This window comes from Erythrolamprus reginae, chromosome 1 (genome assembly GCF_031021105.1).
Source record: "Erythrolamprus reginae isolate rEryReg1 chromosome 1, rEryReg1.hap1, whole genome shotgun sequence".
Taxonomy (NCBI): domain Eukaryota; kingdom Metazoa; phylum Chordata; class Lepidosauria; order Squamata; family Dipsadidae; genus Erythrolamprus; species Erythrolamprus reginae.
In genome coordinates, this window is record NC_091950.1 from 172,071,300 (window position 1) to 172,096,935 (window position 25,636).

Consider the following 25,636-nt stretch of genomic DNA (forward strand, 5'->3'; position numbering starts at 1 on the left):
TTAATAAGGAAAGATGAACCTCACCTGATGTTCCTTTCCAGCATTAATCACTCTCAGACCTGACCTCCAGCAGAGGATTTGGATCATAGGTTTCATAAAGATAGACCCAATTTTTTTCTTACCAGATTATAGTTTAATAAATATACTTCTTTGGTCAAAACTTTTTAAACACTGACAGAGAAGACTTCTCAGCTTGACCTCAGCTTCAGTTACACATTACTGTCACAACTGTCAGATTTATCAACATCCTCTATAAAAGTCCTATCTATATATGTTCAATACAGCACTAAGTTCTGCCTCCAGTGTAGAATCTGAGTGCCCATTATGTACCCTAAATGGAAAGCAGAACTTATAAAATCAATTGCTAGAAATCTGAATTGTTCTTCTGACCAGGAAGCCATTGTTCTCCTCCCAGGAGGCCAAGCTTTAGCTATTTTTTAAAAAGGGTACCATGTAGCCATGGATGCCTCCCTCACATTACTAATTGTTTCAGGCTTTCTCTACATGTTTATTGTGGCTTTATATTTGATATATTGTTGTATTGTTATGCTTTAAAATTTGTTCTTGTGTTGTCAATAAAAACAATTCCCTGTCTTTGTTCTACTTGCTAGGAATAAAGCTTTTTTAAAATTTTAAATCCAGAACTTTATAAATGGTCATTTTAAAAAAAAAAGTCAATTTGAACTTTGCTGAGCATTCAAATTCTCCAGCCAAATTCACACCTTGGGGGGGGGGGCATTGATGAGACAGCCAAGGACACAATAGGGAATTTATTCCACATTTCTCAGCCTACAAATATTTAGTCTCGGGAGGGAGTCATTTTGCCAAGAAAATGTTTGAAAATGAATGGAGATGTTTGAGCTCCTCTAATACAATGCATTCAGCTCCTACAAAGCTTACATTATTACATTTTCTAGTGGAATGGTTTTTAGGTATTATATATATAACAAGGAGGGCAGGGGTTTTTTGTTTTTTTGTTTTTTTAGTCTTGCACTGTGTGGAATTGCTATCAAAATATTTCAAGAGTGCTGCGTTTGTTTTAAAGGTAGCTGATAATCACTTGTGCCGCCTTTCCCCACCTCCCAGAAAACAGAGAAACCGAGAACCAAAATAATAAATATTTATGCACTCTATATCATGTACATGACTCATTATATCTAACAACTACTAATATGACTAGATCATTGAGCGCAGGTGGAGAGGAGAGGGAGAGGGAGAAGGAGAAGGAAAAGGAGAGGAGATAGTATGAATGTATTTATATGACCAGATCTCTTTTTCGGCCCATATGGTTGAGATCATCTCCATATGAAACCTGGATGAGTGAAATGATAATGCACAATATTACAGAAATGTATGACAGTGTGAAGAACCCAGGTTTCACTTCAAAAGGGATCACATGACTCTGGGTCACTGCAATCATCATAAATATGAACCAATTATCAAGCATCCAAATGTAAATCATATGACAATAGGGATGCTGCGATGGTCGTAAGTGTGAAAAATGGTCTTTTTTCAGTGCCATTGTAACTTTGAATGGTCACTAAGTGAACTGTTGTAAGTCAAGGACTACCTGTATAGGTTTCAATAAATTGTCTTTGCTGCAATTTTATGAAAGAACAGAAAGCAGAGTTGGAAGGGACCTTGGAGGTCTTCTAGTCCAACCCCCTACTCAGACAGGAAACCCTATACCATTTCAGACAAATGAATGTCCAATCTCTTCTTAAAAACTTCTAGTGTTGTAGCATTCACATCTTCTGGAGGCAAGTTGTTCTACTGATTAATTATTCTGTCAGGAAATTTCTTCTTAGTTTTAGGTTGTTTTTCTCCTTGATTTGTTTCCATACATTGCTTCTTGTCCTCTCCTCAGATGTTTTGGAGAATAGATTGACCCCCTCTTTGTGGCAACCCCTGAGATATCGGACAACTGCTATCACGTCAACCAGAGTCCTTCTCCCTGTTGTCAATCACCAGTGAAGGGCTACCACAATTTTCAATACCACACTGTGGGCGTGGCTTATGCAGGACGCCCTGCATTTTCTTTCAACATCTTTCAGTGCAAATTGGGTGCTTTGGGGTGGAGCTCCATTTTCACTACCTCACTGCATCCCCCATCCCTTCCGGGCAGCAGCCCACCCCCGTCCATCACCATCATGTAATAATTTCCTAGAAAAATTTCCTAGAGTTATCCACACATACCCCAATACATTTTTTGTTTGTTTGTTATTTTGGGGAATTTATTGCAAGCCTTGCTAATTCTGTCTCTTAGTTTTCTTCACCCTATCCTTGCAGATTCAGGTTATTTCATGATATTCTGCCCCTTTTCCGTTTTGTAAATGTTATGCCAAATTAATTGATTGGTTGATTGATTGACTGACTGACTGACTGACTGACTGACTGACTGACTGACTGACTTACTTACTTACTTACTTACTTACTTACTTATTAAATTTGTATGCCGCCCCTCTCCATAGAATTATTATGCAGTGAAATAAGTCAATTCTAATTCCAGTCCTGAGGTAAAGTCAGCAGAAGTATTACACTTTACAGTATTTCTGTGTTAAGAAAATACCTCTTCCATATTGGAACTCTCCAAATATTTCCAGAGTAGAAGTAAGCAATTAGAAGACTGTTTTTAAAATTAAAAACCTATGCTAGATAAAGCCAGTCACAAGATCCAGGTTATCTAAAACCTGCAGCATGTAAAACTGTTTCCCTATGTCAGAGACCTTGAACATTTATTTTATCTTATCTTTTACAAAATGAAAGCACAGTTATGTGTGCTTCAACATCTCATGCAAATATCTTACTCAGAAGCCATATTTTAAGGCTCGGAAGCCATTAATCATACAGAAAATATGCTTATCCTAAGCCAGTCAGCAGCAGTGTTGTTATCACAACATTAAAAGAAGTTTCACATCACAAAAGTGATTATAGGTCTCAATCTCACATTCTTTCATTACTGACTAATTGTTTTCCACCAAAAATAAGGCAGTTATGAAATGATAGAAAGGATACCAGGCAAGGGACAGGATGTGAATTAAGAAAATCAACACAAGGAAGAATTGATCATTACTGAGCATGAAATAAAGCTTATAAGATATGCATGTTTATTAGGTATGAGGATAACCTCCTTGGCCTAAGTTGTACTGAGGTCATAAATCTGCATAGTAACTGCACTACATCCTATTGCTTTACTTCTATGTGAAATTTCCATGTAAAATACTTGTCTTGGAAAAGAAAACGATTGTATTTTCTCTGATCCATCAATCAAATAGTATTCAATTATGGAAATTATCTGTCATGGCAGTCTGAAGTAATATTAAGTCAGTACCTTGGGACCAAGGCCTCTGGTGTCTCATGGATCCATGGTTGATGAAATACCTGTATGAGGTAAGATTGAAAGGTGCCATAGAGGTTTCTCTCCAACATAACCTATCATACAACTTGCAAAGTCAAAATCTAAATAAGTTACAGCATGAATAGCTGCTAAAATCTTTCTAATGTCTCAATTAAAACTTAGTGAAGGTATGACTTAATTAGATTTCAATAGAAAATATGGCTGGTAATGAGCAGGGGAATTATTTAGTATTACATTCTTGTTAACACAATCAAATGCTTTCCTGCTAATTATATTTGCACAGGAGAAGACCTAATGGGTAGATTGTGCACACACATAGATAATTGTGTGTTATTTTTTTAAGTTGAATGATAAATGGGGAATTTCAATAGAACAGAATATATGTAGCTCACAGTTGGATAGTAGATTCCTTGGTACTCACTGAGTTGGTTGTTAGCTTGTAGACATTTCATTGCCTGACTAGGTAACATCGTAGAGCAGTGATGACGAACCTATGGCATGGCTACTACTGGTGGCATACGGAGCCATATCTGCTGGCACAAGAGCTGTTGCCCTAGCTCAGCACAAACATGCATGTGTGTGATGGCCAGTTGATTTTTGGCTTGCATACAGGCTCTGGGAGGGTGTTTTTGGCTTTCAGAAAGCCTCCAGGTGGATGGGGGGGCATTTTAACCTTCTCCCAGCTCCAGGAAAGTCTTCGGAGCCCAAGGAGGGCAAAACACGAGCCTACTGAGCCCACTAGAAGTTGGGAAAGAGGCCATTTCCTGCCTCCAGAGGTCTTCTGGGGGGGGGAGCTGTTTTTGCCCTCCCCAGGTATTGAATTATGGATGTGGACTCTCACGCATATGTGATACCATGAGCACACACCCTTTCATTACCTGAGGAAAAAAAAGGTTCACTATCACTGTCATAGAGCATCAATGACTCCACATATGAGGAATTGTTCATGCTTTGCAAATAATCTGGATCTTCCAGAATAAGGAAAAGTGCTTGCATTTCCAATGAGATGAAAGGGATAAGCTTATACTTTCCTTTTCCTTTAAGTCATGGTAGCCCACTGAGAGCTTAAAAATTTATTTCCTTTGTAAATTCATGAAATTAGTTTTTGGCATGACTGGTTACACCTTGGCCTTTGCTACCCCAGACCAATCTTCCAAAGTCGAGTTCTGTGTGCCATCTATAGCAAAAACAACCAAATCTTATAACATTAATTGCACTGCAGTGGTTGGTTGCTGCCAGTATGGACTGGTTCTTTAGAATTGGTAGTGGAAATTTGGCGCAGCTATGACTAATAATAATAATAATAATAATAATAATAATAATAATAATAATTTATTGGATTTGTATGCCGCCCCTCTCCGTAAACTCGGGGCGGCTAACAACAATGATAAAAACAGCATGTGACAATCCAATAATAAAACAACTAAAAACCCTTATTATAAAACCAAACATACACACAGACATACCATGCATAACTTGTAATGGCCTAAGGGGAAGAAATATCTCAACTCCCCCATGCCTGGCAGTATAAATGAGTCTTGAGTGGTTTATGAAAGACTAGTGGTCCATGCTCCCAAACGGGCCCTCTGGTCACCTCTAATTGCAAAAAAAACCCTCTGCGCATGCGCAAAGGCTTCTGTGTATTCACAGAGGGTCATTTCCAGGAAGTAACACTTGCACAAGTGAAACAAGTGTGCATTTGCAAAATGTGCACTTTTATCACGGTGAAAGCCAGTGGGGAAATTAAGTAGAACCCACTCTTCTTGCACCCCGTGATAATGCCTCAGCTTTCATAGATCTCACTACTGCATCTCCAACAACAATTGAGAGTCCCTATTCTCCAACCTGTGGGTACCCTGATGGACAGAAGCTTTAGGAGGCTGTAATTAAATTAAAAATCTCCCCATGCTTGGAGTTCTCATTTATGAAAATGTGAACACGCTATATTGGAAAATAATACTTAAAATGGCTGTTCAGCTGTAACCATGCTTCCAGATCAGATTTGTCTGTTTCAACCATGGTAACAGCATTACTCTAGACCAGAGGTCTTCAAACTTGGCAACTTTAAGACTTGTGGACTTCAACTCCCAGAATTCTCCAGCCAGCATAGTTGGCTGGAGAATTCTGGGATCTGAAGTCCACAAGTCTTAAAATTACCAAGTTTGAGGACCCCTGCTCTAGACAGTCAGACACTGTTGTAACACTCATAACTCTTCACTTCTTTCAGAAATCCAAGAACATGGTAGCCAACTGAAAGCCGTAAAGGACCTTGTACAGAGATTGCCCAGGCCAAACTATGACACCATGAAAATACTGTTTGGACATCTGCAAAAGTAAGTGGAAAAGCTATGAAACCTTAAAGAAGAAAATGGAAATTAGAAACAAAAATGGCAGATTGGTTTTCAGCAACAGGCTGTATTGTTTCAATGTTCAACATTTTCAGGACATCACTAGATCCCACTAAGCCAATTATGTGGAATATGTTATATTTTTAAAGATCGTTCCATACTAGATTTCAGACTGAAGGAAATGAAGTGGAAAATCATATTTAATATTAGTCTAAGCTGATTTTAGCATAGGAAAGGACAAATGTAGCCAGAACTGCCATCCTCCTTAGCCTCATAGGTACAGTATATAGAATATGTTCTGTCTGGGTGCCCCCAGACTTCAACACCAACTGGAAAAAGCAGCCAGACACGCTGGTAAAAGCAAAAGCACTTTATAGTTTGAAAAATAAACACAGAGAAAAACCTGTTCTTCCCAACAGGCAGGCTATGAGACTTCACAGCAGAGTCCTGATGGCCAGACAATACAGCAGACTTCTTGCTGGCACACCCACCACTGTATAAGACCCACACCTTTCCCCCCCAAGGTTTCAGTATTCAAAGTCACAAACCAGAATTCCAAGACGCCAAAGATCACAGCCAGGTCCCAGGACTCCCAAAGATAATACTCCACAAGCCAGGAAGGGTGGGTCTGCCTTTTCAGCCTTTCCAGAGAGCACCACACCCAAACCCAGCTGTTGCCTCTTTAGTGCTGAAAGTACCTGGCTAATTGTCCCCTTCGTTGTGTTGCTCTTCTCTGCCGGAGATCGATTATTGCTTGTGCATTTTCATCTAAGGAATCCAGGCTGCTTGCTGGGGAGAGCTCCCTCTCAGGGGACTCTGGCTGCCCTCCCTCTCCCTCAGCCTGAGATTCCTCCTCCCCGTCTGCCTGAACCTCCTGTTCCTCATCCTCCCCCTCTGAGCAGGAAGCCGGCAGAGGATCAGCCGTTCCCTGAGGGGCCTCAGACGGAATCACAACAGAATATATGGGTAAAGCATTGTTTTTTAATAGATGACTCTTTGCCACTGTTTATCAGTACAGTGGTACCTCATGATACGAACGCCCTGCCATACGAACAACCCAAGATACGAACCCGGGGTTCAGAATTTTTTTGCCTCTTCTTACAAACGTTTTCCATCTTATGAACCCACCGCCACCACCGCAGAGAAGCCCCGCCGCCCGTCTGTCACTTTTTGAAACAGCCGGAGGGCTTCTCAGCGTCTTCCTGAACCCGAACGCCAAACCCGAATTTCCGGGTTTGGCGTTCGGGAGGCCGCCGAGAAGCCCCCCAGCTGTTTCAAAAGGTGACAGCCAGGCAGCGGGGCTTCTCGGTGGCCTCCCGAACGCCGAACCCAGAAATTCGGCAAAAGTTCGGGTTCAGGAGGCCGCTGAGAAGCCCCACTGCCCGGCTGTCATCTCCCCCCAGCACTTCGCCCAGGACAACAGGCAGAGCGAAGCAGCGTGGGGCAAAGGGAGGCAGAAACCGCTGCCGGCTTCAGCTTCCCTTTGCTCCACGCTGCTTTGCCCTATCTGTCATCCTGGCTCAAGCGGGCGGCAGCAGACTTCTTTTGTGTTTTCGGCTGGGGGGGGGAGCAGGAGGACCTTCCTAACTTCCTCCTCCCAGCACTTTGCCCAGGACAACAGGCAGGGCGAAGCAGCCTGGGTCAAAGGGAGGCTGAAACCGCCACCGGCTTCAGCTTCCCATTGCTCCACGGGCGGTTTTGCCCCACGCTGCTTCGCCCTGCCTGTTGTCCTGGGTGAAATGCTGGGGGGAGGGAGTTAGGAAGGTTTTCCTGCTCCCCCCCAGCCAAAAACACAAAGACGGTCTGCCGCCGCCCGCTTGATCCAGGATGACAGGCACTGTGAAGCGGCGTGGGGCAAAGGGAGGCCGAAACTGCCACCAGCTTCAGCTTCCCATTGTTACGCGGGCGGTGGCAGACTGCCTTTGTATTTTTGGCTTGGGGGGGAGCAGGAAGACCTTCCTTACTCCCTCCTCCCAGCACTTCGCCCAGGACAACAGGCAGGGCGAAGCAGCATGGGGCAAAGGGAGGCTCAAACCGCCGCCGGCTTCAGCTTCCCATTGCTCCATGCCGCTTTGCCCTGCCTGTCATCCTGGCTCAAGCGGGCGGCGGCAGACTTCTTTTGTGTTTTCGGCTGGGGGGGAGCAGTAGGACCTTCCTAACTCCCTCCTCCCAGCACTTCACCCAGGACAACAGGCAGGGCGAAGCAGTGTTTGGCAAAGGGAGGCTGAAACCGCCGCCGGATTCAGCTTCCCATAGCTCCGCGGGGGTGGCAGACCGTCTTTGTGTTTTTGGCTGGGGGGGAGCAGGAAGACCTTCCTAACTCACTCCCCCCAGCACTTTGCCCAGGACAACAGGCAGGGCGAAGCAGCGTGGGGCAAAGGGAGGCTCAAGCCACTGGCAGCCGCAGACCTCCGTTGTGTTTTCAGCTGGGGGGGGTGGAGCAGGAGGACCTTCCTGACTCCCTTCCCCCAGCACTTCACCCAGGATGACATGCATGGCAAAGGGGCGGGGAGGATCGGGAGGCTCAAGCCTCCTTCGGTGGTAGTGGCCGGCTTCCGGGTTTCTGAGTTTTGGGCTTGCATGCATTAATCGCTTTTCCATTGATTCCTTTGGGAAACAATGTTTCATCTTACGAACTTTTCACCTTACGAACCTCCTCCCGGCACCAATTAAGTTTGTAAGACGAGGTATTACTGTATTTTCCTTTAAGATAGTGATTATTTTTCCTCTAGAAAATAAGTCAAGGATTTAAAAATTTAAATTAATTTACAAATAGAAAACAAAAATGATTTGTTTTGCTTTCTTGCCAGAGAATAGTCCAGTTAAAACCTGATATACATTTCTTGAAATACAAGTGAAGCCATATTCACATTCCAAGCTTCGCTTGTATCCCTAGCTTTGTATCACTGGCCAGGGGCTGCCATAACTCATGTGGTTAGGACAGTAAGTTAAATGACCAATGAGAGGTTGTCAGCAGTTCAAAACCTGAGAGTGAGATGCATGACAGAATGAACTCCTGTCAATTTGCCTTAGCTCCTGCTCACCTAACACTTTGAACACATGACAATGCAAATAGATTAAAAGGTACCACTTTGATGGAAAAATAACAGCGACATGAAAACAGCCCCCTCAGGTGTGCCCTGGGAAAACAGTGATGTCAACCCACGCCTTCTAACACAAAAGTAGTAATATATTCTTAGCCCCCCAGTGCATAAATGAAGAAATAAGGGGGCTTTCTAAGCAAAATACACATTTGTAGGCTAAACTGCACCTTTGGAGTTAATTGTATTATGACCATCTGGTTCTAGGGATAGAGGTCACTAAAAGAAGAAGTCAGCATCTAAGCTAGATAAAACCTAGATCCAAAGTGTGATCTTCCTTGGGAATGGGATATTTGATCAAAAAAGCTAGTTGTTCAGCCACCAACAATCAACAGGCCCAGAGAAGGCAGGTTGAAATCCTCCAACAACATCACCTTGCCACCAACTTAGCCACAGAGGCAGTAATGCTGCCACCCTACAATCTAGATTCAGATCCCAGGGTGGAGATATGAAGGATTATTTTATTTTACTTTATTTTATTTCATGTTATTTCATCAAGTCCGTATTGATAGCATACATAGATATAACACTGATTATATACATGAGAGGGGTACTAATAAGAGGGGAACATTAGGACAGGGATGGTAGGCACATTAGTGCACTTATGCATACCCTTTACTGACCTCTTAGGAACTGGATGAGGTCAATACTGGATAGTCTAAGAGTAAAGTTTTGGGGGTATGGTGACGTTTTATAGCATTAGTTTTTAAACAGTTAGATCCCACTGTCCTCCCCCCCACTCCCCGTTCAAATAATGTCATTATCCTCACAAAAACAGAGTCTGTTTTTTCATTTCTCAGCACCTGAAAAATAGCAGTCCCTAACTGGATCCTTGACTCACAAAATAGCAATTGCAAATTGCTCCATTACCCTCACGATATGCCCCAAATTATCCCCACTTTAAAAACCACTGATTTATAGTTTGACCTCCTGAGAATACTGTTCCAAATTGACTATTTTTGGCCTGCTATTTACACCACCAGAAAGGACCTCTTGAAACTAATTCCAACTGGGACCACAGCAAGAACCAAAACATTAAAGCCCTTCCAATGTAAGGATCCCCATCTAGATTGAGCTGTGTGATTTGTATTAGAAAGATAAAAATAAATCAGAAATACTCCTACTCCTCCTACTCTTACTAATACTACTGGATGAACTACTACTAACTTAAATTGTTACTACTAACTTAATCTGAAATAAAAGAAGTGCGATAATTAGACCTGGCCTGTATCAATAGCTATTATTAGAATAGTAGAGCCTGCTCTTTTTTTTAATAATAAATCACATTTTTATTTCTTCTCTTTTGCTTTTTTTAATTAGTAAAAATAACTACTATTGAATTTAGCCTTAGGAAAGGCTTTTTATTGTGTCCTTTAGGCAGAGCTCTTTTTTTTTGCTTACTTAGTGTGTTACCGGTATATTAATATAATTTATTGATAATCGCCTTGCTTATCAAGTGTATTATACCTTATTTATCAGATTTGTTAAAAAATGAAAATCATTCTGAATTGGGTTTCATCAGAGAAGAATTGTACACTGTTGTTGCAGCCTTTTGAATAGAGATACAGAACAGATATTCAGCTTTCTAAAAACCTATGGAAGCACCAACTAATTAGCTTGCCGTGGTTTGTTGCCAAGCTATGACCCACTAACAGTTATTCATGCTTTAGTTCCCTGATTAGACTGCTATAGTACACACTAAATAGTGCTGCCCTTGAAAAATGTCTGAAAATTACTATGGGTATGATATGCAGCAGTATGATTGCTGGTGAGAAGGAGGCATTTTGATCAGCATGTATGTTTGCTTAACAAACTGTGGATTTGTTTTCTGGACTCAGTTCAAGGTCTTGGTGCAACCTTTATGTTGAAAACTTGGATTAAAGGCCATGATGGAGAACCTATGCCATCCGTGCCACAGGTGGCACACAGAGCCCACTCTTACGGGCATACGAGCCATAGCCCAGCTCAGCTCCACCACGAATGCTCGCATGCCTCCCACCTCCCACCTGAGTTTTTGATATCTGCTGTGCATGTGCAGAGGATGAGGTGCGTGCAGGAGATGTGTGCGAATCCTCTGGACTGGCACAGGAGTTCATGGCCACCATGACAGCCATGGACCTGACCCAAGTAGTTCAGGGTCCGACTCATGAGGGGGGGCACTCACCCGACATAGTATTCCTCTCTGAGCAACTGAGTAATGGTCTGAGACTAAGGGGCTTAGAAGTGTTGCCTTTGTCATGGTCAGACCATTTTCTACTGCGGCTCGACTTCCTGGCTCCAATCCTCCCCCGCAGGGAGGCAGAACCAATTAAGATGTTCCGCCCCAGACGCCTGATGGATCCAGATGGTTTTCAGAAGGCGCTTGGGGTTCTTCCAGATACACTCATCCACAGTTCGGCAGAGTCTCTGGCTGAGGCCTGGAACAAGGCTGCAGCGGAGGCCCTTGACCGAATTGCGCCACTGCGACCTCTCCGTGGCGCTAGACCCCGTAGAGCTCCATGGTTCAACGAGGAGCTCCGGGAGTTGAAGCGCCAGAAGAGACGTCTAGAGAAGCGATGGAGGAAGAGTAAGTCCGAATCCGATCGAACACTTGTAAGAGCACATGTTAAGACTTACAAAGTGGCGCTCAAGGCGGCAAGATGCGCGTATCATGCCGCCTTGATTGCATCAGCCAGGCCGCTCTGTTTAGGGTAACCCACTCCCTTCTTAATCAGGGGGGAGTTGGGGAGCCCTTACAGAGTAGTGCCGAGGACTTTAACACGTTTTTCGCTGATAAAATCGCTCAGATCCGGGCGGAACTCGACTCCAATTGTAAAACAGAGTCAATTGACAACGAATCAGTCGAGGTGACTGGGGCTAAACGTCTTTGTCCATCTGTCTGGGAGGAGTTTGACTTGGTGACACCTGATGAAGTGGACAAGGCCATTGGAGCTGTGAGTTCCGCCACCTGTTCACTGGATCCGTGTCCCTCTTGGTTGGTTTCGGCCGGTCGAGAGGTGACACGGAGCTGGGCCCAGGAGATTGTCAACGCCTCCTTGGGGAGGGGGTCCTTTCCGGCCCTTTATAAGGAGGCACTTGTGCGCCCCCTCCTCAAGAAGCCTTCCCTGGACCCAGCCGTGCTTAATAACTACCATCCAGTCTCCAACCTTCCCTTTATGGGGAAGGTTGTTGAGAAGGTGGTGGCACTCCAACTCCAGCGGTCCTTGGAAGAAGCCGATTATCTAGGTCCTCAACAGTCTGGATTCAGGCCCGGCTACAGCACGGAAACGGCTTTGGTCGCGTTGATGGATGATTTCTGGCGGGCCCGGGAGAGGGGCTTGTCCTCTGTCCTGGTGCTTCTTGACCTCTCAGCGGCTTTCGATACCATCGACCATGGTATCCTTCTGCGCCGGCTGGAGGGGTTGGGAGTGAGGGGCACTGTCCTTCAGTGGTTCTCCTCCTACCTCTCCGGTCGGTCGCAGTCGGTGTTAGTGGGGGGTCAGAGGTCGACCTCTAGGTTTCTCCCTTGTGGGGTGCCTCAGGGGTCGGTCCTCTCCCCCCTGCTATTTAACATCTACATGAAACCGCTGGGTGAGATCATCCAAGGGCATGGGGTGAGGTATCATCAATATGCCGATGATACCCAGTTATACATCTCCACCCCATGTCCAGTCAGCGAAGCAGTGGAAGTGATGTGCCGGTGCCTGGAGGCTGTTGGGGCCTAGATGGGTGTCAACAAACTCAAACTCAATCCAGACAAGACGGAGTGGCTGTGGGTCTTGCCTCCCAAGGACAATTCCATCTGTCCGTCCATTACCCTGGGGGGAGAAACATTGACCCCCTCAGAGAGGGTTCGCAACTTGGGCGTCCTCCTCGATCCACAGCTCACATTAGAGAAACATCTTTCAGCTGTGGCGAGGGGGGCGTTCGCCCAGGTTCGCCTGGTGCATCAGTTGCAACCCTATTTGGACCAGGAGTCACTGCTCACAGTCACTCATGCCCTCATCACCTCGAGGTTCGACTACTGTAACGCTCTCTACATGGGGCTACCTTTGAAAAGTGTTCGGAAACTTCAGATCGTGCAGAATGCAGCTGCGAGAGCAATCATGGGCTTTCCTAAATATGCCCATGTCACACCAACACTCCGCAGTCTGCATTGGTTGCCGATCAGTTTCCGGTCACAATTCAAAGTGTTGGTTATGACCTTTAAAGCCCTTCATGGCATCGGACCAGAATATCTCCGAGACCGCCTTCTGCCGCACGAATCCCAGCGGCCAGTTAGGTCCCACAGAGTGGGTCTTCTCCGGGTCCCGTCAACTAAACAATGCCACTTGGCGGGACCCAGGAGAAGAGCCTTCTCTGTGGCGGCCCCGGCCCTCTGGAACCAACTCCCCCCAGAGATTAGAACTGCCCCTACCCTCCTTGCCTTTCGTAAGCTACTCAAAACCCACCTCTGCCGCCAGGCATGGGGGAATTAAGACTTCTTCTCCCCCTAGGCTGATACAACTGTATGTATGGTATGTGTGTACGTATGCTGGTTTTATACATTAAGGGGTCTTAAGTTAGTTTTTAGTATTGGATTTTTTTTACTGTATATTATTCATGTATATTGTTCATGACTGTTGTTAGCCGCCCCGAGTTTTCGGAGAGGGGCGGCATATAAATCCAATAAATTGAATTGAATTGAATTGAATGAGTGGGGGGCTGCAGAAGTGTGTGGGAATTGTGCATGCATGAGCATGGATGGGGAGTGTGGGAGGTTGCACACACATGCTGCGGGTGTTGTGTGCAGTTTGCATTATGGGTACCGGCACATGCATGCACACTTGTGGGTACCAGCACATGCATGCAACAAGAAAAAGGTTAGCCATCACTGCTTTAATGCCTGCCGTCTTTTATGCATTCTTTAAAGTATGTTGCTGTTTCTGTCAGAACCAATGCCTTGAATTTTAAAGGATTCATTCCTTTGCTTTATTTTCCTATGTTTTGTGCTCTCCCATCCTCTTTGATTGCAGCTCTTATAGGCAGAAACATGCGGCCATTTGTAAGTTATGGCATTCAAAGAAGTTTCAATTTCTTCCACTCCAGCAATTTTATTTGCCAATTTCCAGTTCATTAGAATACTATGAAAAATCAAGAGGGTGTGTTCTAAAAGGTGGCCTGTGCAGTGGGTTAAAATCCATCATGTGAATGCCCCATAAGCTCCAAAGATCTGTGGCTTCCAAGGTTTCTTTGTGTAAGCTAAGCAAGGTCATGTGACTGTCCTGTCCAGGCATCCTATCAAGACTGGATTATGATTCTGATCCAAGAGGGATAACTTGCTTCTAAGGTGGCTTTTAAAATGTGCCCTCCTTTTGAAAAAGGTTCCCTTGATACTTAGATACTATATATTAGATACTTTATTATTGTCATTGTATGTATATACACAGTACACCCATGCAACAAAAGTTACATAATGCCTAAAGACCATATCCAGCACACATAGCAATTGAACTCTGAAGTTTACCACTGAGCTACTGATTCAGTACAAGGGACTATCAATAAAATGTGGTCACACATCAGAAGGACAAATCAAAAGTGTGACAAAGAAACAATAGGATATTAATTTTATTTATTTAGTTTTGTTTATTTGTTTATTTCATCAAACAGATATAGAATTATAGTTTGTATTAACATAAAATGAGTATAAAGTAGTGATAGAAAAGACAAAAAGACAGTAGGACAGGCACGGTAAGCACAATGGTGTGCTTATGTATGCCCCTTACAGACCTCTTAGAAAAGGAAGGATTTTGGGGTTGGGGTAGAAACAACAGAGTCAGGTAGCGAATTCCAGGTGTTGACCACTCAATTGCTGAAATCATATTTTCTACAGTCAAGTTTGGAGCAATTGATATTTAGTTTGTATTTATTTCATGTTCTTGTGCTGTTTTTGTTAAAGGTGAAATAATCACTAGCAGGGATTTATTGATACTGAAAAGGCTACGACGTAGAGAGGGAGAGGAAACCCATGGCACATTTGGTACAGGATGTAGCTCTGAATAGTGCACTCTCAAAAGGGATCCAGATTCTCACTCAATTATGAACCTGGCAAGGAGGTTTGATGAAGGGTTCGCCTTTACAATGAAACAACATTCAAATGTAATGATTCTGATGAGGATGGATCTGTGTTATCTCCTCCTCCTCCTTCACCTCTCTTCTTTAAACGAAAAGCATTGAGTCCACATGCCCAACGATGGCAGAGTTTTCCAGCAATGGCATCTGTCTTTTTGGCAGTGGCTTTCAGGCACTATGTCAGGGGAGTTTACAGTTACCTCCTGGTTTATCATGTGAGTCACTTCCTGTGGCCTATCTGGCTGCATCGCCAGGCAGAAGCCAATTCCTTTGACTTCCCTTTTGATTTTCAGCAATTTGCTCATTCCAGCTTTTTAATGTTTTAAAGACAGTCGCATTTCGCTGCAGGGCAGCATTCCTACGCACATCTAAGCATCTCCCCCCCCCTCTCTTTTTGCCAGACAGGCAAACCTCAGACTTTTCTATCTTGCCATCAATGCTCTTTGCTCTGTTAATAATGCCTTCGGTCAATTTTACTGCCCTTTCGTACAGAGCAAAGAAAACGTATCAGGAAATAAAGAGGGGAAAATAACACAGAGAAACACTCACCCACACACCAGTGCCGCTCTTAACACAAAACATGGGCATATGCAGAACTGAAGTGCCTTTTTCTCTTTTCAGAAATTTGTCTTTATCTTCACATTTTCCAGACATCACAAAGAAAACAAAAACCTGGCCGGTTGAAATTAGAGCAATAAAACATGAAATCTTATGCTGGTTTTATTGCATAGTTCTCATTTCTGGAAACTATATTTAACAAAGTAGATTTATTTTTACCTATTATATATATCTCAGCCAACAGCACACATCTAAGAAGAATGCAACAGTAGTTCAGGAAAAGGAAGCAATGACAATGTGATGACAGGTTCAGAAGCGATATGCAGAATGCTGTGGATAAATCAAAAATTAAAGCTATTGTATGACAGCTAGGAACACTTAGCAAAGCCTGCAAAATTTCCATTACTATCATATTTTGGAGGAAAGAAAAATGCAAAATATCCACATGACTTTTATTTGCTTTTAGTTTGTTTCAGCAGGTTCAGGCCAACGTAGATATCTTAAACTTGTTTGCAATTATTTTCCCCCATGTAAATCCAAAAGATGAGGTTAAATTCTTGTGGATTGTGTGTGTATTAATAGAATAATTAATAGAATAAAATAATGTCACAAATTGCTTACCATGACCCTGTATGAGTAGAATAGAGATAGTTTCAATTCTGTTATAAGAATGATGGTGTTTATGTGAGATAGTACTTTTTAAATGCCTCTGAATTCCTCTAAGTGTACAGGAGAATGCTATTTATGCAGAGCTAGGACCAAAAAGGTAGTCAAAGTAATTTTCAAAATATTGGGAATTCAAAAGATATGATTAATACAATGTGTGAAGCTGCTTTTAAATTCTATTGTGAATTTATAAAGTCTGGAGAATTACAAAAAGTTGTAAAATATTTTTTCCTGGCAGCATTTTACTGTGTAAATCAAGTGTCATTCGAATGACATATTGGAAGTTTCCAAAGCCACCTGTAATGCTTTCATCCTCCAGTTAGTGGATTTAAACCTTCATAACACATGAAAGGTTTTTAAAGATTGTTTTACAGACACAAACTTTTTTATATATTAATAACTCAAGGGAGCGAACATACTAAATACTCCTTTCTCCTCCCTCCAATAAGAAATCTGTGTGAGATGGATGGGTTGGATAAAGAGAGAGAGAGAATGAGAGAGAGAGAGAGAGAGAGAGGACAAGACACACAGTCTCCTAATTTCTGGCTGGGTGCCTTCTTAGCCACTAGACCAAACTGACTCTAGTTTTCTAAACAAACATTAGCACTTATTATCTAAGTGTATCTGAAGGTTTTATCCAAGAATAAATAAAATACAACATTTTCAATATTTTCCCATAGTGCTTTAGAGGTGCAGACAAATTCTTCTGAAATCAGAAGGACCAGAGGTGAAATGTTAAGCTTGTGTTAGACTTTTATATCATTTCAAGTTAGGGGACTTATGCTTCTAAGAGCTATGATGGCAAAGTGGTTAGAATGCAGTACTGCAGGCTACTTCTGCTGACTGCCAGCAGTTCGGCAGTGCGATTCTCATCAACTTAAGGTTGATAAAATGAGGACTGTTAGGGGCAATAGGTTGTCCTTGTAAACCACTTAGAGAGGGCTATAAAGCACTGTGAAGTAGTATATAAGTCTAAGTGCTATTGCTATAGTTTGAAGATGGTTGCAGAGCTGTTGCATTTCTAATTCTGGGAATGTTAACATTTTGGCTAGGAAGTGCTCAAATGACAAAACTTTCTCCAGCCAAAGATTGGAATGTATATGGGATGAATGTGGATGATTGTTTTAATGAACTGTGGTTTAGGTCTTATTTTTAAGTTTAGATTTCTTATATATTATTGAATTTACAGTATTTTTGTTGTGAGGTGCCCTGAGTCTGTGGAGAAGAGTGGCATTAGAAATCTAATCAACCAACCAACCAACCAATCAATCAATCAATAAAAATAAAACACTCTCAGCAGGAAATGGGGTCGACTAATCAGCATACAGGACATGCATCTCCACACAAAAGATAGTTGCAATTTGAGAGGTGTACAGGTTGGCTCATCTGCAATCGTCTACAACCTACACTTACCCTCAATCCCTTTGCAACATATACTGCTCAAAAAGATAAAGGGAACACTCAAATAACACATCCTAGATCTGTAAGAATTAAATATTCTCATTGAATATTTCATTTGCACAACTATTCCATTTGCACAACAGCATGGGAAATTGATTGTCAATCAGTGTTGCTTCCTAAGTGGACAGTTTGATTTCACAGAAGTCTGATTTACTTGGAGTTATATTATGTTATTTAAGTGTTCCCTTTATTTTTTTTGAGCAGTGTAGATATCCACTGACACCTATATGTAGTTGCGGACAAGTCTAAATCGAGTTTTAGTGTGAGTTGCAGTCATGATTATCATTGCTAGAAACCTGCCCTCACATTTTGCATTGATTTTTGGCTGAAAGAACTACTCAAGCACGTTGCAAAGCAAGATATCTAAAATCAAGTATTTTATTATAAATCTCATCCATGCAAAAGTCACTTTCAGGATCAACGCAGACAACAGTACTACTCCCACTCAGGCCAACTATGGCCTTTAATCCATTGATCTCAAATCTTGAGCAAAATCCCACATACATACATACAGTACTACACAAGCTGTATAGAGACGTCTTGATAAATACGCGAGGTCTCTTTGTCTCCAGCTTGTTTATCTTGTACTAAAATGCGATTATCTAGCAAATGTTTTGCATCAAGTGATCTCTGCCATATAGAGGCACCAAAATCACTACACTTTCTTGGAGGAGAGAAAGCAATTGCATTTTAACACTTTTTTTTTTAACTTAACAAAGGATCAAGATACAGAAGTAAGACAAACAACTTTATTTTTCTCAGCCAACAGTTTTATTTTTTTTCCCCATAATTCATGCAAGCTTCAAAATTCTCAGGCAAGACGTGAACATTCTTTTTAATGAACAGTTACAAATCTTTATATTTGTCTGAAAGTTAAGAAGTCTTAGCTGGAATGCACTCTCCTTGTAGAGGAAACAAACCGCTGGCAATAAAGTAGAAAATGGAAAGAGAGACCTAAATCACAGCACAATGATCTCCTTTACAGCATCTGCCAAAGAGACGGTGTTCTTAGGCAGCTTCTCCGAAGCAGCGTCTTGATGTCTATGCCACATACAGATTTATTATTGTGCCTGAGAATCTGAAGGGGAAAAATGTTGATGATATGCCTAAGCAGCACTAAGCTCTGGTCATAGGAAAAACTCCAGAATTGTGGGTACCACACCCACACCTACTGATGTGGTCCCAGATTTTTTTTTCTTTGGAGGCACCTAATTAAGAAAACCTTGACTCATTTACATGGCTATGTTTGATCTAAATTATACTCCAAACCACACCAAATTAGGAGCATCTGTGAATGTGAAATGTTTGTTCCCTTAGAATGGGAGAATGAAGCTGGCTCTGGACTGCACATGTTCAAGTGACAAAAAATATTTCAGATGTACCATACTTCTGAGACTACTTTTCCACTAATAATTTGGAGTGAGTTAAAGTTGTATCTCTCTCTCTCTCTTTTCTCTCTCTCTCTCTCTCTTTCTCCTGCAGATCCACTGTTCCCCACCCAAAATTATTACAGGCTGTCTGCAGAGTTTCACTTTTCTTCTTTCTTTAGCAAAGTCAAAAGGGGGGGTGAAAAAAAAGAACTAAGGGGCCACCTACTTGGTTGATTTTAAAGTGGCCGCTGTTGGAGCCGCAAATCCAGCAATTGTCAAAAGTTGTCATTGACACAGAGAGCTAATTCCAATGAAATATTTTCCCAGGACTGAGCAAACATCTGCTGGAATCTACCGCTCCTCGCAAAGTCTTTGTGGATGTTTGCATTTTCTTGGGTAGCATTTTCATTTGTATTAACTCTGCATGGGGGGGGGGGAGAGGGAGAGAGAGAGAGAGGAATGTTATACTGGAATTGGCTGAACATCTCTTTGGAAATCATTAAGAAAACTTAACCACTGTGTGTTGAGTTCCATATGAAGGGATATGTTCTTTGATTAAGTATTTTAAATGCAGCTTTGAAACCCAGCCCAAGCAGTTCCCCCAGACAACAAATAAGATTAATATACCTAGGAAAATGTAAGAAATATGTACCGATGTAGATACAGGGGAGGGGAGTTTAAGAAATGTACCGATAATTAATTGGAGTTAAGTTACCTGTCTGTTAACTACAAGATGGGATATGACTAGACACACCCAGGGAAGAATTAAGAGGGACAAAAGGAAGTAGAGAAGGAAGGAAAGTAGGAAGTGGAAGAGAAGAAGAAAGAAGGTAAATGGAAAAGAGGGAGATAGAGGGAGGGGAGTCATATGACATAAAAGGGAAAACAGGTAGGTATTAAAAGTATAAAAGGTACTAATTAGGAAGTTAGTTCATGTTTTATTGAACAGAAATGTACAACTATGTATATTCTTTTATGAATTAAAGTATATGTATGGATGCATGGTGGAGAAAAACAATGAAAACTTTATTTTAAAAAACCAAATAAGGTTCCATCAGTTTCTTCTAATACTGTAGATTGTACCTCACTGTATGCTATCTGTAGCGCAATATTTTGTCCACATCATAAACTGTTGCAATTTTACTTGATACATGCTCACGTTTGCTTTTGAAAACTGATCATGGGTGAACCATCAATACCTTGGCACCACAAATCAAAAATACTTTGCCCAGGATGACTGGAGCTACATTATTTATCAATTCAAATGTAGTTATGGCTAGGGATGTAGAATCTGAAAATATTTTCTGATTTTGCAGCCTGTCCAAAACAATATTTATTTATTTATTTATTTATTTATTTATTTATTTATTTATTTATTTATTTATTTATTTATTTGGTTGGTTGGTTGGTTGGTTGGTTGGTTGGTTGGTTGGTTGGTTGGTTGGTTGGTTGGTTGGTTGGTTGGTTGGTTGGTTGGTTGGTTGGTTGGTTGGTTGGTTAGTTAGTTAGTTAGTTAGTTAGTTAGTTAGTTAGTTAGTTAGTTAGTTAGTTAGTTAGTTAGTATGCCGCCCCTTTCCGTAGACTCGGGGCGGCTCACAACATAATAAAACAATTCATAACAAATCTAATAATTTACAATTTAAAATTTAAAGTAGTTAAGAAAACCCCATTTTTAAGCAGACATACCTACAAACATACCATACATAAATTATATAGGCCCGGGGGAGATATCTCAATTCCACCATGCCTGATGACAAAGGTGGGTTTTGAGGACTTTACGAAAGGCAAGGAGGGTAGGCGCAGTTCTAATCTCTGGGGGGAGCTGGTTCCAGAGAGTCGGGGCCGCCACAGAGAAGGCTCTTCCCCTGGGGCCTGCCAACCGACTTTGTTTAGTTGACGGGACCCGGAGAAGGCCGACTCTGTGGGACCTAATCGGTCGCTGGGATTTGTGCAGCAGAAGGCGGTCTCGGAGATATTCTGGTCCGATGCCATGAAGGGCTTTATAGGTCATAACCAACACTTTGAATTGTGACCGGAAATTGATCGGCAACCAATGCAGACTGCAGAGTGTTGGTGTAACATGGGCATTTTTGGGAAAGCCCATGACTGCTCTTGCAGCTGCATTCTGCACGATCTGAAGTTTACGAACACTTTTCAAAGGTAGCCCCATGTAGAGAGCGTTACAGTAGTCGAGCCTCGAGGTGATGAGGGCATGAGTGACTGTGAGCAATGAGTCCCGGTCCAAATAGGGCTGCAACTGGTGCACCAGGCGAACCTGGGCAAACGCCCCCCTCGCCACAGCTGAAAGATGGTTCTCTAATGTGAGCTGTGGATCAAGGAGGACGCCCAAGTTGCGGACCCTCTCTGAGGGGGTCAATAATTCCCCCCCCCAGGGTGATGGATGGACAGATGGAATTGTCCTTGGGAGGCAAAACCCCAGCCACTCCGTCTTATCCGGGTTGAGTTTGAGTCTGTTGACACCCATCCAGGCCCCAACAGCCTCCAGGCACTGGCACATCACTTCCACTGCTTCGTTGATTGGACATGGGGTGGAGATGTAAAGCTGGGTATCATCAGCATACTGATGATACCTCACCCCATGCCCTTGGATGATCTCACCCAGCGGTTTCATGTAGATATTGAATAGCAGGGGGGAGAGGACCAACCCCTGAGGCACCCCACAAGGGAGAAACCTCGGGGTCGACCTCTGACCCCCCACTAACACCGATTGCAACCGACTGGAGAGGTAGGAGGAGAACCACTGAAGAACAGTGCCTCCCACTCCCAACCCCTCCAGCCGGCACAGAAGGATACCATGGTCAATGGTATCGAAAGCCGCTGAGAGGTCAAGGAGCACCAGGACAGAGGATAAACCCCTGTCCTGGGCCCACCAGAGATCATCCATCAACGCGACCAAAGCCGTTTCCGTGCTGTAACTGGGCCTGAAACCCGACTGCTGGGGACCTAGATAATCGGCTTCTTCCAAAGACCGCTGGAGCTGGAACGCCACCACCTTCTCAACAACCTTCCCCATAAAGGGAAGGTTGGAGATTGGACGATAGTTATTAAGTACGGCTGGTTCCAGGGAAGGCTTCTTGAGGAGGGGGCACACAAGCACCTCTTTATAGGTTGTTGGAAAAGACCCACTCCCCAAGGAAGCGTTGACAATCTCCTGGACCCCGCTCCCTGTCACCTCCCTGCTTGCCGAAACCAGCCAGGAGGGACACGGATCCAGTAAGCAGGGGAACTCACAGCTCCAATGGCCTTGTCCATTTCATCAGGTGTCACCAGATCAAACTCTTCCCAGACAGGTGGACAAGTACGGGCCCCAGTCACCTCGACTGACTCGTTGTCAGTCGACTGTGTTTTACAATTAGAGTCGAGGTCCGCCCGGATCCGAGTGATTTTATCAGCGAAAAACGTGTTAAAATCCTCGGCACTACTCTGTAAGGGCTCCCCAACTCCCCCCTGATTAAGAAGGGAGCGGGTCACCCTAAACAGAGCAGCCGGGCAGGATTCCGCTGATGCAATCAAGGCGGCATGATACACGCATCTTGCCGCCTTGAGCGCCACTTTGTAAGTCTTAATAAAAGCTTTTACAAGTGTTCATTGCGAGAGGGAGGGTTGGAAACATGACAGTCCAAAGCTAGTGGGTTCCGGTTCACCATGTAGGAAAGAAGTTAGGCTGGTCTGACTTGACTGAATGACATACATAAAAAATAGAATAACAGAGTTGGAAGGCACCTCAGAACTCATCTATTCCAACCCTATGCTTGAATAGGAGACCTATACCATTTTAGGTTGTCCAGTCCCTTCTTAAAACCTCAAGTGATGGAGCACCAGGTAGCAAGCCATTCCACTGGTTAATTTTTCTCACTGTTAAGAAACTTATTGGTTGCCTCTCTCTTCAGTTAATTTCCATCTATTGTTTCTTGCCTTGCCTTCTCCTGCTTTGGAGAAGAGGTGGATCTCCCTCTTCTTTGTGGCAGCCCCTCAAATATTGGGAGACTGCTATTATGTCACTTCTAGTCTTTCTTTTTACTAGACTAGACACCCAATTCCTGCAACAATTCTTTATATGTTTTAACCTCCAGCCCCCTAATCATCTTTGTTGTTCTTCTCTGCACACTTTCCAGAGTCTCAACTTTTTTTTAATGTATATTGTGGTGCCTAAAACTGGATTCAGTAGTTTGGATACAAGCTACATTTACAACTACAGGTCTGTAAAACATTAATATTCTATTAAAGTATGTACAGATTGATAACCAGCAACTATTTTATATTACTACAAAAATGGATCAGAAACATGTGTAGGTATCTAGGGTTCTTATTAAAGCTTTAAAGGGAAAATGTGGCTTGTAAGATCTATATAAGAGTGGAACAGTATATGAACTACAATGTTGGTTATGGTTCCATCCTCCTCTCGGGAGGTTTTTGAAGAGAATGCAAAATTACCTCCAAGATAGTCTAAATTGAGGTTTGTGGTCCCTTCCAATTCCACAATTCTATGATATGTAGACCTCTGGCACATGGGGAAAAAGAGGTTTCATATAAATAGTTGAAATTATCTATGTAATTTAGTGCTGCTAAATAGACAATCACTTTAGATATGCGCCACAATTTTGCTGATTCGTATTTTCAGGCTATGTCTTTTAAAGCAACCTCAATCTGGGGATGGAGATAGATATTTTGAAAAGACACTTTCCCCTTCATTTAAAAAAGTAGTTATTTTTTCTCACATAGATAATTTCCCTAAAGAGAAAAAATGCCAGTATAATGTTAGTTTGCTTTTTAACTCTTTTTAATTTTTTCCCATTGTTAAGGTCAGCTTCTATTGGTAAAATCCAATATTTGACCCATTTTGACATTTTTAAGTCCCTTGGATTTGTCCCACTGAATTCTGAATGGGGACAAAATTCAAAGACAGCAGACATCAAGTTAACAATCTTCATATACGCAGCTTCTGCTCAGGCAATCTCACACTACTCACAAGAGCCTACAAAACTTTTGCCAGACCCATCCTATACTACTGCTCATCTGTCTGGAACCCATACCACATCTCAGACATCAACACCCTTGAAAATGTCCAAAGATATTTCACCAGAAGAGCCCTTCACTCCTCCACTCGAAACAGAATATCCTATGAAAATAGACTAACAATCCTGGGCCTAGAAAGCCTAGAACTACAGCGCCTAAAACACGATTTGAGTATTGCCCACAAGATCATATGCTGCAACGTCCTACCGGTCAATGACTACTTCAGCTTCAACCGCAACAACACAAGAGCACACAACAGATTCAAACTTAATATGAACCGCTCCAAACTTGACTGTAAAAAATATGATTTTCAACAATCGAGTTATCGAAGCGTGGAACTCATTGCTGGACTCAATTGTGTCAACCCCTAACCCCCAATATTTCTCCCTTAGTCTCTCCACGATTGACCTCTCCAGGTTCCTAAGAGGCCAGTAAGGGGCATACATAAGTGCACTGGTGTGCCTTTCGTCCCCTGTCCAATTGTCTTTCCTTTCTCTCACTTATCATATATATTTTCTTTCTTTCATATATCCTCTCCCCTAAGTTCACTTTACCCTTATATATATTACTACATGTCTATTTTTCTTCCTATGTATTTGTGTATTGGACAAATGAATAAATAAATAAAATAAATAAATATTTTGTCCTCCTTCTTTTCTCTGTCTAAACAGTTTGAATTGCATAACTTCCGTACCAGTGTATTTCCAAGTACGACTGCTATTCTTTTTCCTTCCGTAATACACCTCTTCTTCATCTTCCATATTAACATGTGATTCATGAGTTTGTTGAAAAAGGTGTGAATGTTTCTTTTTGTGTTAGGGGGAGGATGAGCCTTTTTGTATGATCTAGTGTGGATTAAAAAAAAATACAGTAGCTGGTATATCATTTGAATATATTAATGTTTTCAGCGATGGTGCTCAGAGACCTTAGTTAATATCTTATGCATGAATACATAGATACACTTCAGACAGAGGTAATGTTTTAGCTCTTGTGTTGGTAATATTTGGAGACATGGAATGAAAGAGCCTGTTCTTTTCCTGCCTTTGTTGTGGCCTTACATTGTGGTGGTGTGGAGCCAAGGTTCTTGCTGTTGCCTACACAGCCTGGATTCAATAAGCAGTTCTATGTGTATATTATGACAATGTGGTCAAGAAAACCAGCCTCCCCCCCCCTTTTTTTTTTGCTATACCTTTGTGTGCCTGTGTAGCATAACAAAAAAAATCTGGTGCTTATTTTTCATATACTCATTCAATATGTTAACATATTCATAATTTGATACAGGTTACGTTCTTCATATAATTAAAGTTAGAGTGTTGGATGAAAAACCCACAAAATGTTATTTGAATGGAAAATATTTGTGCTTTCATACAAGAGTCATTACTGCACTGTAGTGTATAAAACCGTAAATCTGACGAATAATCACTAACCCATGCTTGGTTGTCAGTTAGATCGTTTCTGATTCCCTCCCTAGAGTGAAAATCCATCCAACTCTAACATCCACCCACCCTTAAAAGTTGTATGAGTCCCAGCTGCATTTTCGTCGTTCTGTTTTGTCATCCCGCAGCATCAGCCAGAGGTGGGGTTCTCATAATTTCCCTACCGGTTTGCTCAGGGCACACATGCTTGCTTTGGTTGTGTGCATACCTT

The 25,636-nt window shown here is 42.5% G+C and overlaps 1 protein-coding gene across 4 annotated transcripts in view; it reads left to right on the plus strand.

The window, feature by feature from the left end:
* The window catches only part of ARHGAP15 (Rho GTPase activating protein 15), a 517,480-nt gene that overhangs the window by 473,496 nt on the left and 18,348 nt on the right, over positions 1-25,636 (plus strand). For 3 of the 4 annotated variants that reach the window (XM_070737062.1, XM_070737052.1, XM_070737072.1), the window contains one exon: positions 5,586-5,691. The exons of the other annotated variant lie outside the window; for it this stretch is intronic. In XM_070737062.1, coding sequence (XP_070593163.1) covers positions 5,586-5,691 — 106 coding nt within the window. The remainder of the gene's footprint in view (positions 1-5,585; positions 5,692-25,636) is intronic. 4 annotated transcript variants of the gene reach the window in all.